This window comes from Carica papaya, chromosome 5, assembly GCF_054855325.1.
Source record: "Carica papaya isolate Zhongbai chromosome 5, ASM5485532v1, whole genome shotgun sequence".
In the NCBI taxonomy this organism is placed as follows: domain Eukaryota; kingdom Viridiplantae; phylum Streptophyta; class Magnoliopsida; order Brassicales; family Caricaceae; genus Carica; species Carica papaya.
In genome coordinates, this window is record NC_142313.1 from 3,480,177 (window position 1) to 3,495,704 (window position 15,528).

General features: G+C 34.4%; 2 protein-coding genes across 3 annotated transcripts; both read right to left on the reverse strand.

The window, feature by feature from the left end:
* Positions 1-893: 893 nt before the first annotated feature.
* On the reverse strand, positions 894-7,409 carry LOC110808132 (putative thiol methyltransferase 2). Of its 2 annotated transcripts, none has more exons than XM_022033508.2 (8): positions 7,053-7,409; positions 3,442-3,572; positions 2,945-3,031; positions 2,543-2,643; positions 2,366-2,465; positions 2,027-2,073; positions 1,791-1,869; positions 894-1,223 (listed from the first exon to the last, which is right to left on the reverse strand). In XM_022033508.2, the coding sequence occupies exons 1-8, from the start codon at positions 7,249-7,251 to the stop codon at positions 1,173-1,175; spliced, it is 795 nt and encodes a 264-aa protein (XP_021889200.1). In that variant the 5' UTR covers positions 7,252-7,409; the 3' UTR covers positions 894-1,172. The 2 variants fall into 2 exon arrangements, with proteins under 2 accessions (XP_021889200.1, XP_021889201.1); XM_022033509.2 differs by having other exon boundaries at positions 1,791-1,891.
* A 3,454-nt stretch (positions 7,410-10,863) lies between these two features.
* Positions 10,864-14,798, reverse strand: LOC110808146 (putative thiol methyltransferase 2). The gene is made up of 8 exons (XM_022033532.2): positions 14,576-14,798; positions 13,131-13,261; positions 12,635-12,721; positions 12,227-12,327; positions 12,049-12,148; positions 11,765-11,811; positions 11,525-11,603; positions 10,864-11,201 (listed from the first exon to the last, which is right to left on the reverse strand). Exons 1-8 carry the CDS (start codon positions 14,709-14,711, stop codon positions 11,142-11,144), a joined length of 741 nt encoding a protein of 246 aa, XP_021889224.2. The 5' UTR covers positions 14,712-14,798; the 3' UTR covers positions 10,864-11,141.
* Between the last annotated feature and the right edge of the window lie 730 nt (positions 14,799-15,528).

The following is a 15,528-nucleotide window of genomic DNA, read 5'->3' on the forward strand; positions in this document are numbered from 1 at the left end:
GATGTTATTTCTTTGCTCTTCATGGGTTTGACAAGAGAAAAGAGAGCAAGATTTTATGGAAGGGAGACATCTTCGTTGGTTTATGAGTAATTTGGTTGGAAAGAAAAGTTACAATCTGAAGAAACTCTTCTGCTCATCTTTAAATTTTATGAGATTAAAATGTTCTATTTGGGTCAAGGTTCAAGGCTCATGAACACTTTGAAAGATTATTTTCAATCTTTTTGTATAGAGATTGGACCGCCATATTTTCTAAGAGGCGACTCCTCTTTTTTCCCCCTTCTAATTTGAGGGGATATATGATTTCGTTTATTTTCTCTCATCTAGGCAAGTCATATATATTACCATTTCCATGGCTAATTTGGAGAGTTTTCAATTGTGGTAAATCCTCTTAAAATCTCACTTGAATATGAAGCAACAATTTTTTCCTCCAGTTCCTCCTGATGTTGAGTAACTTTATTGTCAAAAGGTAAAATTAGGGTAGAACTATGGTACTCTTAAGGAATCACACACACACACACACCATTAAATTTGGGGGTCCAAACATTTTCCCATGCTTTGTTCTCATTTGATCAAGGAATCTCCAAATATAATTATGTAAATTTCTTTAAGATATCAAATCATATTGGAAAATAATCTTTGAATAAATTATATAGAAATCTTAAAATTTTTGATATAACTAGGTCTACAATTTTTTTAAATAATAATTTATTTATTGCATACAAATTATATCTGTAAACCAAGTTTGATCTCTTGATAGATAAAAAATAATAATCTAATATATATTATGCAACAGTCTCGTCACTAGTAAATAATAAAAAAAATAATATCAATAATGATTCTGGTTTAAAAGATGCAAAGAGAATTAGGATTTTAACTAATAAAATAAACAAAAATAGGAATAATGATTTGATATTATAGCTTTTCTCTTTAAAGAAAATTATAACAATAAAAAGGATGAAAGGAATACATTATTATTTTTCAAACCCAATAAACTCAGTTGTAATCATAGCCAAACTTTAACCACTGTATGGAAATTACCATAGTTTATTTATTGCTCTTCTTTTCGTTTAACCCACAAACATCAAATGAAAAAAGAAACTTTTATTACGCAGCATTGGTCGCACTGACCAATAGTCTCCAGCTCAGAAAGCCAGTCCTCTTGATGATCACTGTTATAGAGAAGGTTTAGCAACGAACTTCCACCTTCCCAGCTTCTCTCTTCCCTGTAACAAGGTCAAGCCAAGTAATGAAGCCACTGACACATGTTACTATAAAATATTCTCCTGAAACTGAGACAATAACTTCAGAAATAAAAAGGAAGAAATGCAATAACTGCCTCTTTTTGTGTTCTAGGGGGCAAGGTCCAACCGTGTCATTTTTCTAAAATATAATGGCGGGTACCTGCTGTACTTCGAGCTGATTTATAACCACGATCTTAAGTGTTAGAAGGAGGCAACTCTCCAAATTAAATCTCATTTAGAAAGGAAAAACCATCCAAAAGCCATGGATAAAAAAGTTTAGGATTTATTTCTCAGTTGTCAAACTCAGCTAAGCATGTCTGACAGTACTAATCTAAGCATACCAGTCGCACCATGTCTTAAAGTACTAGTCTACGCATACTAGTTGCACCATGTGTGTACAGACACGAGTCTTTTTTCATTCTAAGAGTTCAGGATCATGGTTCAGTTGACCTAGCAAATATATCTTCATGTATCTGCCAGGACATATACCAAGTACATTTGGGGATATCTTTTCATTTTGCAAGTTTAAAATGACAGTTATCTGTATACCTGGCGAGGACCTATAGCAAGGTCATTATCCACAACAGACACTGATTTAAAGCCCATGGGACGTAGCACCTCTTCGTAGCTGCATAAAGAATACGATGACCCTGTCAAAACAGTTAGATGGATATATCGGTCGCTCTTCAAAATTTCAAGAGCAACTGCAGCAGAACTAAGAATTCAGAAAGAATTTCCATAGGCACAAGACATGGAAGTAAATAAATGGTAAGGAAGAGGATTACTCAGCTACTGATACTCTATAAGGCGGTCCACCAACATGGTCACTGATCTGTCATCAAACAATTTGAGCTGTCAATAAGACTAGTACTTGGGTGAAAATTTCTTCCAGACTTAAAAAGGTCAAATTTAATCAAGTTAGAGCTTCTGGATAGAAATAGGACTTTACAAATGGTTGTAATGTTGATGTTCATCATTTGCACCATGAAACTTATAATTAGTCAGTTATCTTGAAGCAAAGGTGTATCAAATATCAAAACAATCTTGTCTACTTGAAATTTGATAATCACTATAACCAAAATGAAAGAGATAACGAGAAAGTATGAAGAGATAAAGATGCCTACTGGGAACATCAGCGTTATAAGTTCTCCATCTGGTTTTAGAAGTTTGCACATTCTCTTTGCCCATGCTGATCTCATTGATGGTTCAATGGCGCAGAAGAATCTGAATATTCATCACCATGTGATAATGACATGAACTTCTCAATGGACTAAAACCAATCCCCCATAATGACTACTTACGTATAGTCAAAAATGAGATCAAATAACTCACTAGGGCACCAAGTGAAGAAGTCTTCCTTTAAGAAGGCAAAACAGTTTGCATTTGGTGATGAGGACGACATCTAACTTGATAATAAAAAAATATTAGGACAAAAATTTGAGTGGAAGAACTATAACATAAATAAGTAACCTTTATCCAAGCACCATTTTCAAGCAGAACTCAAGCTTAGTCATAAAATGCACAACAATCCCAGTTTCTAATCATCCTACCATATTGATCAGAGTTTTTTTCCACTCAATTTTTCTACAAGTCACCATGAAAGCACTGTATGATATAACATTCAATGTCCTGAACAACTAAAACAATATATGAGGACACAACCCACAATCTAGGTCATGTAATTTGCATAAAACTGCTGTTACCTCCTTTGCCTTCTTAATGGCATTTTCTGATATGTCCAATCCAACAACATAGCGTTCAGGAGATGCCATTGCCACCACATCATACCCCTGGAATGTTTTGACAACTTGTATTACAAACAGCAAAACAAAGTAACTAAATGGCTAACAGAGGATGATATACAAATGACAGACGATAAGTGTAATAAAGAGAGCCTGATTATTGCCTCAAGTGACTGTACAACATATCCTCTGATTTTGCTTTGTGGGATACAGAACTCAATGAAATGATACCCAAAACTCTGATTTACTAAAAAAAAATGCCAGCATATCAAGTGAACTAGTCCATCTATTAGAATCAGATAGAACCTTGATAGATTGGATTTTCCACCTTTGGCATTGAAAGTGAGTGGCATACAGGATACCGTTTTACAGCATTAAGTTTTGAGTAATGATCTATGAATTCACTAATATTACTAGCTCTATATGGCATGATTAATTTTTAAGACAATACAACTTACAGTGCCACATCCAGGTACCAGAGCTCTACCATTGGGAAGAGCTCCACCTTGCTGAAGGTGAAGAACAACAGGTGTTGGTTGTCCTAAATCCCACGGGGTTAATCCCAGCTCCCAGCTCTTTTCCCAACCACCTGAAAAGTTGAAGACTTCGTGCATGAATAGTGGAAATGGAGAAATTCAAAACAAATATCAATGCAGAAGCTATCACTCATGTGCAAAGGCCTACTCATAAGTCACATAAATAACAAAACCACAATAGGAGTCGCAAACAAGTGTAAGAAAGTCACCGCTAAGGCGGAAAAAAACCATAGATTACAGGTAACAATAGCTCAACCTAAAGGAAATCCAATGACCACTGACTGGCTAACTTATAACCTCCACTAGCATGTTTAGGCTTCTAAGCTCCATGGTTCACTACGCATATGTGTAGATGACCTGAGTTCCTGAATTTTTGTTTTTCTTTTTTTTAATAAATAAAGAAAGCAATATAGGAGTAAAATAGCTCATGGTTTCTTAAGGAGTTGTCTCTCACAATATCAATTGATCTTTCTCATTTTTCTTTTCTTTTTTTTTTTTAATTTCTCTTCTTTTCTAAGGATAGTTAATCCTCTCTATTTTGTATTCTTTCTTCCCTTGATTATTATATTTCTTCTTCTACCAAAACAAAGTGTGGAACAGAGAGGCTTTTGGTACATTAAAGTTAGGAAAGATTAAATTTTTGATGAGGTCCATATTCTTGATAGATTGCTTGGATAGTGCTCTCAATGAGGAATAATTAGAGAGAATTTCCTCCTTTAAGAATGAGTTTGAAGAAATCCTTGTGAAAGAGAAAATCAATTGGAGCAGAAATTGAGGGTGGAATGAGATAGTAGGTGGATGCCAATACTGCTCCTTTTATAGGTGGTACATAGTAGGAGGAGGAAACAATTGTATCAAGGAGTTGGAACTTGAGGATGGTAGAATTGAGAGAGAATAGATGTATTTAGTTTTGTGATCACAAATTTTACAACCAATTGCATGAGGATGAGATTATCAACTGCGCTTTTATTGAGGGTTTTCATGATATTCGATTGATGGGGAGAGAATTAATTGGCTACAGAGACCTTTTGTGAAGAAGAGACAAAAGGAGTTGTTTGGACTCTTGGTGTGGCCTAGGTCAAATGGTTTTGTCATGGGTTTCTTCCAGACAGGATGTCATTAAGGGGATCTGATTAAATTGTTTGTGGAATTTCATATAAATGGTAAGATTGGCACGAGCATGGGTTTTACTTTTATCACTTTGGTTCCCAAAAAAGATGGTTCCATCAAATGTCTGTGATTATCACCCTATTAGGCTGGTCACTGGTGTTTATAAGATAACAAGTGAAGAACTTTCTTTGAGATTAGATTTGGTGTTAGACAAAACTTATCTGTGCACCAGAGTACTTTTGTTGGAGAAAGGAAAATTTTTTACACTTCTCTTATCACTAATGAGGTGGTGGAGGAGGATTGGGCATCAAGAAATAAGGGTTTGGTGTCTAAACTAGATTTTGAGAAGGCCTATGACCGGGAGAAATGGAGCTCTCTAGACAAGGTCATGGTGAGGAAAAATTGTGATGATAGAAGGAGTTGGATTACATAGTGTCTATCTTCAATGTCCTTTGATGTTTTGGTGAACGGAAGCACAGATTGTGGTTTTGGGAGGCAATGAAGCCTAAGACAATAGGATCCCCTTTCTTGTTTCTATTCACGATGATTTTGAATGTCTGAGTTGTATTTTATCTCGTGATATTGAGAGAGGCTTGATAGAGGGCCTTAGTGTGGGCGGTGGATGTGATACAATGGAGGTTTTCAATCAGCAGCTTTTTCATGACACTTCCTTTCCCATGACCCTGTGATTTTTTTTAATGTTCTTACCATCCTGAAAGTGTTCTGCGAGATTCCAGGTTTCTGTATTAATCTTATGAAGAGTCTATAACGTGTGATCTGTTAGGATGGCCAATCACTCATTCTCATGCTTCTTTTGGTCCAATCTGTAGATAGCTTCTATTTAAGATCTAGTGATGAGTAGGACCATCAAGCGTCTCTAGTGTTGAAAAGGCACTCTTTTTTCCCTTTGAGGATAGGGCCAATCTTATTCAAGCATGTCTTTCTAGTATTCCTCTTTACTATCTCTAACTGTATAAAGTTTCTAGAGGTGTCATGAAGAGAATTGGGAGTGTGATGAGAAATTTCCTTTGCTCTAGTTCAAGCGAGTCAACGACGGACTATTTAGTTAGATAGGAAATTATTTATTTGCCTAAGAAGGATGGAGTTCTAAGCAATAAGAACCTTTTGAGTAAACCATGTCCTTATTTGCAAAGTAATGTGGTATTATTTTTTGGAACTAACTGTTTGTGGCATTGGTTATCAAGAACAAGTTCAGTTTGCATCTAATGGTTAGTGCTCCAAAAGCAATGCTTGTCTTCTTATAAGAGCCCCTAGAAAGCTACTTGTCATCTTTGTGTTTTCTTTCTTCCTTTAATCAGTTTGAGGGTGGGTGGTGAGGTTGTCAGCATGATTTAAATATTATATAAAATTGAAAGTAAAAAACTATACATGTACAAAATGTTATAAACATAGCCCCTCCAAACAAATGATAAGAATAAAACAGAACAAAGCAAAAAACCAATCCTTGCTCCACCTTTGAAGCATTACCTGGTACCTGAAAATTCCTAAATCATATAAACCCTAGTTACTCGAGGGCCCATCTTAGTAAGCATTCAAGATCACAATGTCAAAATTCATGACAGAATAACCAAATAAACCTGAGACCTGGCAAAACTCTTGAGTTAGTGGCAATAAACAACCTTGAGAAAGCTATTTAGTATTCAATGGCAAATAAAAAAAAACTCTAATACAAATCTTTCAATCAAACATTTTGTATCATTCAGTTCTCAGAAAATAATATAGACCTCTTTGAAAAAAAATGCAGAAAGAGTGCAAACAGCAAGAAACAAAATGAGATTACGCAGGCATATGTAAACTAGCCAAATAATTGCGCAGGCATGAGTTTACTGATATATGATATTCCATTTCCTAGAGTGACAGAATTATGATAAACACAAAAGGCTGGCATTCTTCTTATCCTATTTTATTTTGCTTGTTAATGAAGCATATTTAGAGGAAATTATGAACGCCATAAGGATTCACAGCCAGCTCCAAGGTCGCCCTTAGACGGAAGCTCATGATCCATGCGCACCATTATGCAACCTTAAGATACCGGTACTAAATAAGTACAAAAATGAGTCTAATCTTTAGTCTTTCGACAAACGTATTCCAATTAATAATTGGGGAAAAAGGGCAGACGCTAATTAGTATCTAGAATTACTGAAGATGATTATCATATTGATGATAAACATTTAGAGCATAATAATCAATAACCCTTCAAAGACAAACCAGAAGATAACACAGATGCAAACAAATCAAAATCAAATGAATTTACAAAGCTATAAATGATATTCAGCAACTCTATACAATTTGGCCTGAGTTTCCTTTTCCCCCTTTCATTGAGAAAACAAACCAGAGAACACATGTAAACATAACCTCTTAAAGAATAAAATATTTCCAAGAACTAAGAGAGTCTTAGATACCAGAAGGATCGGCGTTAGTCAGTTGCTGGAGTTTATTGACGTTGGGAATGTTTTTGAGATTCACAGTCTCAAGTTTTTCTTCACTCCTCTTCTCCATCGTCGCACGAATCACGACGTTGTTGAAATTAGTGCCGCGGATTGTTAATAGCAGACGTCGAATGCTACAGCACGAAGAGAAAGAAGAAACAAGAGCTCGCATACCCGCCGAAAGTCAATGTTGGTGAAGGTTATGTTGGCTTCCTTGCACGGTTTGTCAGTTCCAACTCCAGCTTCCAGCGTTCCAGAACCCTACCAACCACAATGCCATGGATGAATACGCCACATGAATTTCCTTACCAAAATAAACATTTGTTAAAGTTAAAATTTTTAAATTAAATATTATAAAATGACTAGTTATTATATAAATAAAATGAATGGTTGATCATCAATAAAAAGATCTTTGCTTTATTTTTTACATGTATGAATTTTTTTATTGTACTTATGGCACTAGTTACATAACTTGTATAATGTAAATTTTTGTTTAACTTTTTAATTTTCTAACAACTAAAAGTTTTGTAAAAACTTCAAACTCTACGTGATGTTTGTTGAACAATTTTTTATTATATAAATAAGTTAATAGTGCATCATTTAATATAATCTTTCTTCATGCTCTCATATCTTGTTTTATGAATTCTTCAAATAATTTTAATCTTAGAGTACGAGACACTCGAAATTTTTTTATTTTTTATAATTTAAGATTTTATTCTAAATATAATAAAATAATTTTTTTATTTAAAATAAAAAAATGAAATAAAATTGATGGATAATTTAATTGAAAGTAATTTTTAAAAAAATAGGTGAAAAGTTGGGTTCTGTAGGTATTTTTGAAAAAAAAAATCAGAAAATAGGGGTTAAAACATAATTTTAGAAAGTTTTGCCATGTCAGATGTCCGGTCAGCAGGCCCGGTGAATCAGGACGCGTCGCGTGGTAGCGGACGCTAATGCAGTACCACACGAGCAATCCACGTGCCCGCGATCGAACGGTTCAGGTCCGTTCCCGCGCACACGGACAGCCTGGATGCGCTCCCTCCCAAACGCGATCGAACGACCAGATTCAAACACGATCAGACGATCCAGATTAGATCGCGATTGATGGGCAGATTCACTCCCTATTTTAATCGCGATCAGACGGTTCAGATCAAACGCGATTGATGATCCATATCAAAAGCGGACGGATATAAATAACTCTCATTCGCACTAAATCCTAACCCTAGTCGCCAGAACCCCTCGCAGAAGAAGAAGACCTGGCCGCCGAGAATGAGACCGCCGCTGCACCAGAACCCTTTCCGACTGCCAAAAATGTAAAAAAATTTATTTTCACTCGAAATTCAATTTTAAACACACCCATAGCCAAATCAGAGTAAAAAGACTGGCCAATTGGCCAGAAAACGCCGGCGAAACCCAGCAGTGCCGTTGCAGAAAATTTCACAAAACACCTCCGATGAAGCTCGATTCCCGTTCTATGTAATTTTTCTACCGTTGTGATCACTGTGTCATTATCTATAGGTTACCAGAGCAAAACACCCGACTGCAACGTGAGCCGGATGAGCCGCCGCACTAGAGAACCCCGCCGCCGGTGAGTTTTGGTTTTTTGTATTTTTTTGGGGCCAACTGACGTCATTTAACGTGTTTTCTCACAAGGATTGATGCAGAATCGGCCGAAAACAGCCGACCCGAGGCAGACCGTCGTCGCCAAAGCACAACGAAGCCACCATGCCGAAATTTTGTAATTGGCCAGATGGGCCCCGGGACTGATTTTGAGTTTGTTTGGGATATTTGTAAGTACTATTAACGAGTTTTAATTCCCGAAGAAAAATTTAAGGAATCCGAGAATTGCCCGTAGGCGCAGTCGAACAGTTTACCTTTTCGGGTATCAAATCGAGTAAGGATCCCTCACTCTATTCCCTATAATTGAATTGAAGTCTAAATTAATAATAATATGGTATTTGTGCAAATTAAATAAATGTACATAATTAATTACGGATTTCTAATGGAGCCCGAACCAAAAGTTGTTCTATGTTGATTTATGTTAATTTATTTTACAGTCTAAAAGTATGATAGTGCTTTATTGATTTATTTTTATAGTTTGAATGAATGAATTATTGTCTTACGTGACCACTGTTTGATTTGGGATTTGAGACATGATTGCATTACCTGATGCATGTTTATTTATTTATGTGATTATGTTTGATTTAGAAATGGAGATTAAAGGAAAACGAAAAAAATGTGTGATTAAATAAACAGATGGAACGACAGCCTTACTAGATATCTTAGAAGATGGTGGACGAATCAGGTACGTAAGGAACCCTACCAGACGTGGTATGGAGACGGCCCGTTTCACCATCATATCAGATGAGGTATGGAGATTTAATAATTTGGCGCTCATACTAGACGGGGTAAGCGAACAGCCCGTAATTGAGATTGTTAAAGGAAATGAGTTACGTATAGCGGGGACATCCCTATGAACCCCCATGAATACTAGTAGGTTGGTGAAAATGTGACAGTTATTGTTTGGTTATTTGACGATGTGTATAGATTTATGATATGTGCTATGTTACTGATCTTATATGAAATTATGATCCGTATGATATTATTGTCTGCATAAATTATTTTCATAAATTCCACTATGATAAGTGTTATGATTGATAAATAGATTTACTAAATTCAGTGCTCCATTAGTTGTTTTTATTTTTATACCCACATTTATTTCTGTGTCGGTGATACACTGTGATATCCTTATTGGACTAGTGTAGTTCATTCCTTATTTAATCATTTCAGATCAAGATGACCAGATTTCAGAGCCCGATCCGCAAGAAAACTACGAGTAGATGCTAGATATTTTCTCTTTTTCTGTTTATTTTTTTATTTATTGCCTTTCTTTCAAAGGGTGAATTCCGTAATACTGTTTAGTACTTTTAAGTTATTGTATAATGAATGTAAATCTTTATTTTTTTATTTTGTTTCCGCACTTAAGTTATTATCTATTTCCTTTGAATTTTTTGGATCGTTACAGAGTATGCATTTATTTTTTGTTTTCAAAGCTTAGTTATTGTAAAGTTGTTAATATGAACTCCTCAAAACAATTTAGGTTTTAAACGTTTTAAGAACTTTTACTTGTGAATTATGTTATATTTTTGTAACTGACTTGCAGTCATTCAATTAATAATATATTTAATAAATTTTTTTTGAAAGTTAAATGTTTCATTTTAAGTTCGAAGTCTTTGATTGAACAATTACTTCTGAATAAATTATTACTGATTTACTCTAAATTTGTGTTTTAAAGTCAGATTTTATTTCCTAAAATATGTGAGATATTTGGCTGTGACTTAAAGTTGTTTATTGTCACTCTCTGTGGGTTTAATAAGAGAAAAAAAAGTGTAAAATATTACTGAAGAGAGACATCTTTGTATGTTAATGAGTAATTTAATTGAAAAAAAAATGTCACAATCTGTAGAAATTTTATGCTCATTTTTAAATTTTATGAGATAAGATGTCTTATTTGGGTGAACATTCTAAAAAAATTATGTTATTTTATTTTATTTTTTTTTTAAAAATATCGAATCATATTGAAAAATAATTTCTGAATAATATTGATATAATTAGAACTAAGTCTACAATTTATTTTTTTAAAAAATAATAATTTATTTATTGTATGAAAAGTATATTTGTCAACCAAGTTTAATCTCTTGATAGATAGAAAATAATAATAATTATATATATATATATATTATGTAACAGTCCCATATAATATCAATAGTGATTCTGGTGTAAAAGATGCAAAGAGAATTATAACTTATATAAGAGACAAAGGGAATACATTATTATTTTATAAAACCATAAACATAGTTGTAATCATAGTCAGAGTTCAACCACTCTATGGAAATTACCATAAGCTTATTTGTTGCTCTTCTTTTCGGTTGAACCCACAAAGAGCAAATGCATGAAATATGAAGAGATAAACTTTTTATGGGGGCAGCATTGGCCACGCTAACCAATCATAGATTAAGAGATGCATAGTCTCCACCACCTCAGGAAGCCAGTCCCCAATGATCACTGTGATGGAGAAGGTTTACCGACGAGCTTCTTCCACCTTCCCACCTTCTCTCTTCCCTGTACAATGTCAAGCCAAGTAATGAGGCCACTGACACATATTACTATAAAATATCCTCACTTTGCAGAAATCTCATTTTGGAAAGGAAAAACCATCCAAAAGCCATGGATAAGAAGTTTTAGGATTCATTTCTCAGTTGTCAAACTCAGCTAAGCATGTCTTAAAGTACTAATCTAAGCATACCAGTCGCACCTTGTGTTAAAACTACAGTCTCAGTAGACCTAGAAAATATATCTTCATGTATCCTCCAGGAGACTTACAGCAAGTACATCCGGGGATATCTTTTTATTTTGCTAGTTTAAAATGACAGTTATTCATATACCTGGCGAACACCTTCGGCAAGGTGATTATCCACAATAGACACTGGCCTAAAGCCCACGGGACGCAACACCTCCTCATAGCTGCATAAAGAAAATAAATATGACTACCCTGTCAAAACAGCAGATGGATATATCTCTAACTCTTCAAAATTTCAAGAGCAATTGCAGCAGAATTAAGAATTCAGAAAAAATTTCCATAGCCGCAGGACATGGAAGTAAATGAATGGCAAGTAGAGGATTACTCAGACACTGATACTCTGTAAGGTGGTCCACCAACATGGTCGCTGATCTGTCATCAAACAATTTGAACTTTCAGTAAGACTAGTACTTGGATAAAGATACCTTTCCAGACTTAAAAAAGTCACATTTAATCAAGTTATAGCTTCTGGATAGAAATAGAACTTTACGAATCGTTGTAATTTTGACGTTCATCATTAGCAATTAAAAGGACTTTACCAAAACTTCAAGGACGTTCATCATTAAAAGGACCCAATGACAGAGAATGTAAAGAGATAAAGATGCTTACTGGGAATATCAGCGTTATAAGTTCTCCATCTGGTTTTAGAAGTTCGTACATTCTCTTTGCCCATGCTGATCTCATTGATGGTTCAATGGCGCAGAAGAACCTGAAGATTCATCAATATGTTATAAATGACATGATCTTCTCAATGAACTAAAACCAATCCCCAGCAATGACAACTTACGTGTAGTCAAAAATGAGATCAAATAGCTCACTAGGGCACCAAGTGAAAAAGTCTTCCTTTAAGAAGGCGAAACAGTTCGCTCTTGGTGATGAGGATGACATCTGACTTGACGATAAAGAAAACATTAGGACAAAACTTTGAGGAAGAACTATAACTTAAATCAGTAACCCTTATTCAAGCACCATCGTAAGGCAAAAATCAAGCTTAGTTCCAAAATCCACAACAATCCAAGTTTCTAATAATTCTACCATATTGACCATTGAGTTCTTTCATACTCAAATATTTCTACAAGAATTCACCATGAAACCACTGTAAAATATAACATTCAATGTCCTGAACAACTAAAACAATATATAAGGACACAACCCACAATTTAGGTAATATAATTTTGCACAAAACTGCGGTTACCTCCTCTGCCTTCTTAATGGCATTTTCTGATATGTCCAATCCAACAACATAGCGTTCAGGAGATGCCATTGCCACCACATCATATCCCTGAAACGTTTTAACAACTTATACTACAAACCACAAAATAAAGTAACTAAATGGCTAACAGAGGATGAAATACAAATGACAGATAGAACATGTAACCAAGAGAATGTGATTATTGCCTCAACTGACTGTACAACATATCCTCTGTTTTCCCTTTGTGGGATACAGAACTTAATGAAATGATAACCAAACTCTGTTTTGCTAAAACAAAAATGCCACCGTACCAAGTGAACTAATTCATCTATTCGAATCAGATAGAACCTTGACAGGATGGATTTTCCACCTTTTGCATCGAAATTGAGTGGTTTACAGGATATCGTTTTGCGGCATTAAGTTTTGAGTAATGATCTATGAATTCACTAATAGTACGAACTCTATATGGCATGATTAATTTATAAGACATAATACTTACGGTGCCACACCCAGGTACTAGTGCTCTACCATTGGGAAGAGTCCCACCTTGCTGAAGGTGAAGAATAATAGGTGTTGGTTCTCCTAAATCCCATGGGATTAATCCCTGCTCCCAGCTCTTTTCCCAACCACCTGAAAAATTGAAGATTTCGTGCATGAATAGTGGAAATGGAGAAATCAAAACCAAATATCAATGCAGAAGCTATCACTCATGTGCAAAGGCCTACTCATAAGTCAAATAAATAACAAACCACAATTGGAGTTGCAAACAAGTGTAAGAAAGCCACAGCTAAGAGCGACGAAACCATGGATTACAGGTAATAACAGCTCAACCTAAAGGAAATCCAATGACCACCTGACTGGCTAAGCTATAACCTCTGCTCACATGTTTGGGCTTCTAGGGCAATCACACGGCTCCCTGATTATTATATTTCTTCTTCTAGCAAAACAAAATGCAGAACAAAGAGGGTTTTGGTACATTAAAGTCAGGAAAGGTTAAATTTTTGATGACTCCCTCTTCTTGATAGATTGTTTGGATAGTGCTCTCAATGAGGATTAGTTAGGGAGATTGTCCTCCTTTAAGAATGAGTTTGAAGAAATCCTTGTGAAAGAGAAAATTAACTGGACGCAGATATCGAGGACGAAATGTGTTATTTAGCGGATGCCAATACTGCTCTTTTTATAGGTAGTACATAGGAGGAGGAACCAATTGTATCAAGGAGTTGGAACTTGAGGATGGTAGAATTGAAAGAGAATAGATGTGATTAGTTTTGTGATTACAAATTTTACAAGCAGTTGCATGAGGATGAGATTTCAACTGCCCTTTTACGGAGGATCTTGATGGTATTCAGTTGATGGGGAGAGAGCTAGTTGGCTAGAGAGACCCTTTGGTGAAGAAGAGATCAAAATCGTTGTCTGGGCTCTTGGTGTAAAATAGTTTTGTTATGGGTTTCTTCAGGACAAGTTTGGACGCCATTAAGGGGATCTTAATAAAATATTTGTGGAATTTCATTTAAATGGTACGATTGGGACGAGCATAAGTTCTATTTTTGTCACTTCAGCTCCCAAAAAAGATAGTTCCATCAGATGTTTTATCCGCCCATTAGCTTGGTGGCTAGTGTTTATAAGATAATAAGTGAATCTATACATAACTTCTTTTTAAGATCTGGTGACGAGTAGAACCACTAAGCGTCTCTGTTGTTGAAAAGGCACTCTTTTTAAGAAATGACCAATCTTATTCAAGCGTGTCTTTCAAGTATTCCTCTTTACTATCTCTAACTGTATAAAGTTTCATGAAGAGAATTGAGAGAGCGATGAGAAATTTCTTTGTCCTTAATGGCAAAACAATGTAGTGTTTTCTTTGAAGCTAAGTAAACCAGAGAACACAAGTAAACACAATCTGTTAAAGAAAAAAATATTTCCAAGAACCAAGAGAGTTTTAGATACCAGAAGAATCGGCGTGGACGAATTGCTGGACTTTAGTGACCTCGGGCATGCTTTTCAAATTCAAAGGCTCGAGTTTTTCTTCACTCTTCTCCATTGTCGCACCAGTCACGTTGTTATTGAAATTACTGCCACTCATTGTTGGATGATACAAGGCGAAGTGAAAGAGGAAAAGAAGGTTATATCTCAAACTCTTGCTTCCGGCACTACAGAACCCTGCCGACCATAATGCATGCAGGATACATTATATATAACATGAATTTCTTTTAAAAAAACATTTCTTACAATTTAATAATATATCTTGATTTGTGGTTGATTAGATTCTTTAAATTAAATATTATATTATAAATCTGATTAGTTATTTTTTTTATAAATAAACTGTAAAATGTTCTCAAATAAAATATTTTTATTATAAATAATTTCTTATTACCCTTAAAAAAACGTTTTTTATAATTTAAAAATATATTATGAACAAGTGGTGAATTAAATTATCAAAACCAAATATTATATTATAAGTTCGATGAATTGTCTTTTTATAAATAATTTGTAATATAATATTCTTTTTATAAATAATTTATTATTATCCTAAAAGAACGTGTCATATAATTTAAAAATATATTCTGTATCCGGGGTTAATTAAATTATTTAAATAAAATATTATGTCTGATTAGTTGTTTTTTTTTTTTTTTTGTAAATAATTTAACATTTTCTTATATTCGTCTTTTTAGAAAATTGTACAGTAAAATATTCTTATTATAAATAATTTCTTATTACCCTTAAAAAAAACGTTTCTTGTAATTTAAAAATATATTATGAACCGGTGGTGAATTAAATTATCTAAACAAAATATTATATTATAAGCGCGATGAGTTGTTTTTTTTTATAAGTAATTTGCAAAATATTCTCAAATAAAATATTCTTATTATAAATAATTTATTATTATCTTAAAAAAAACG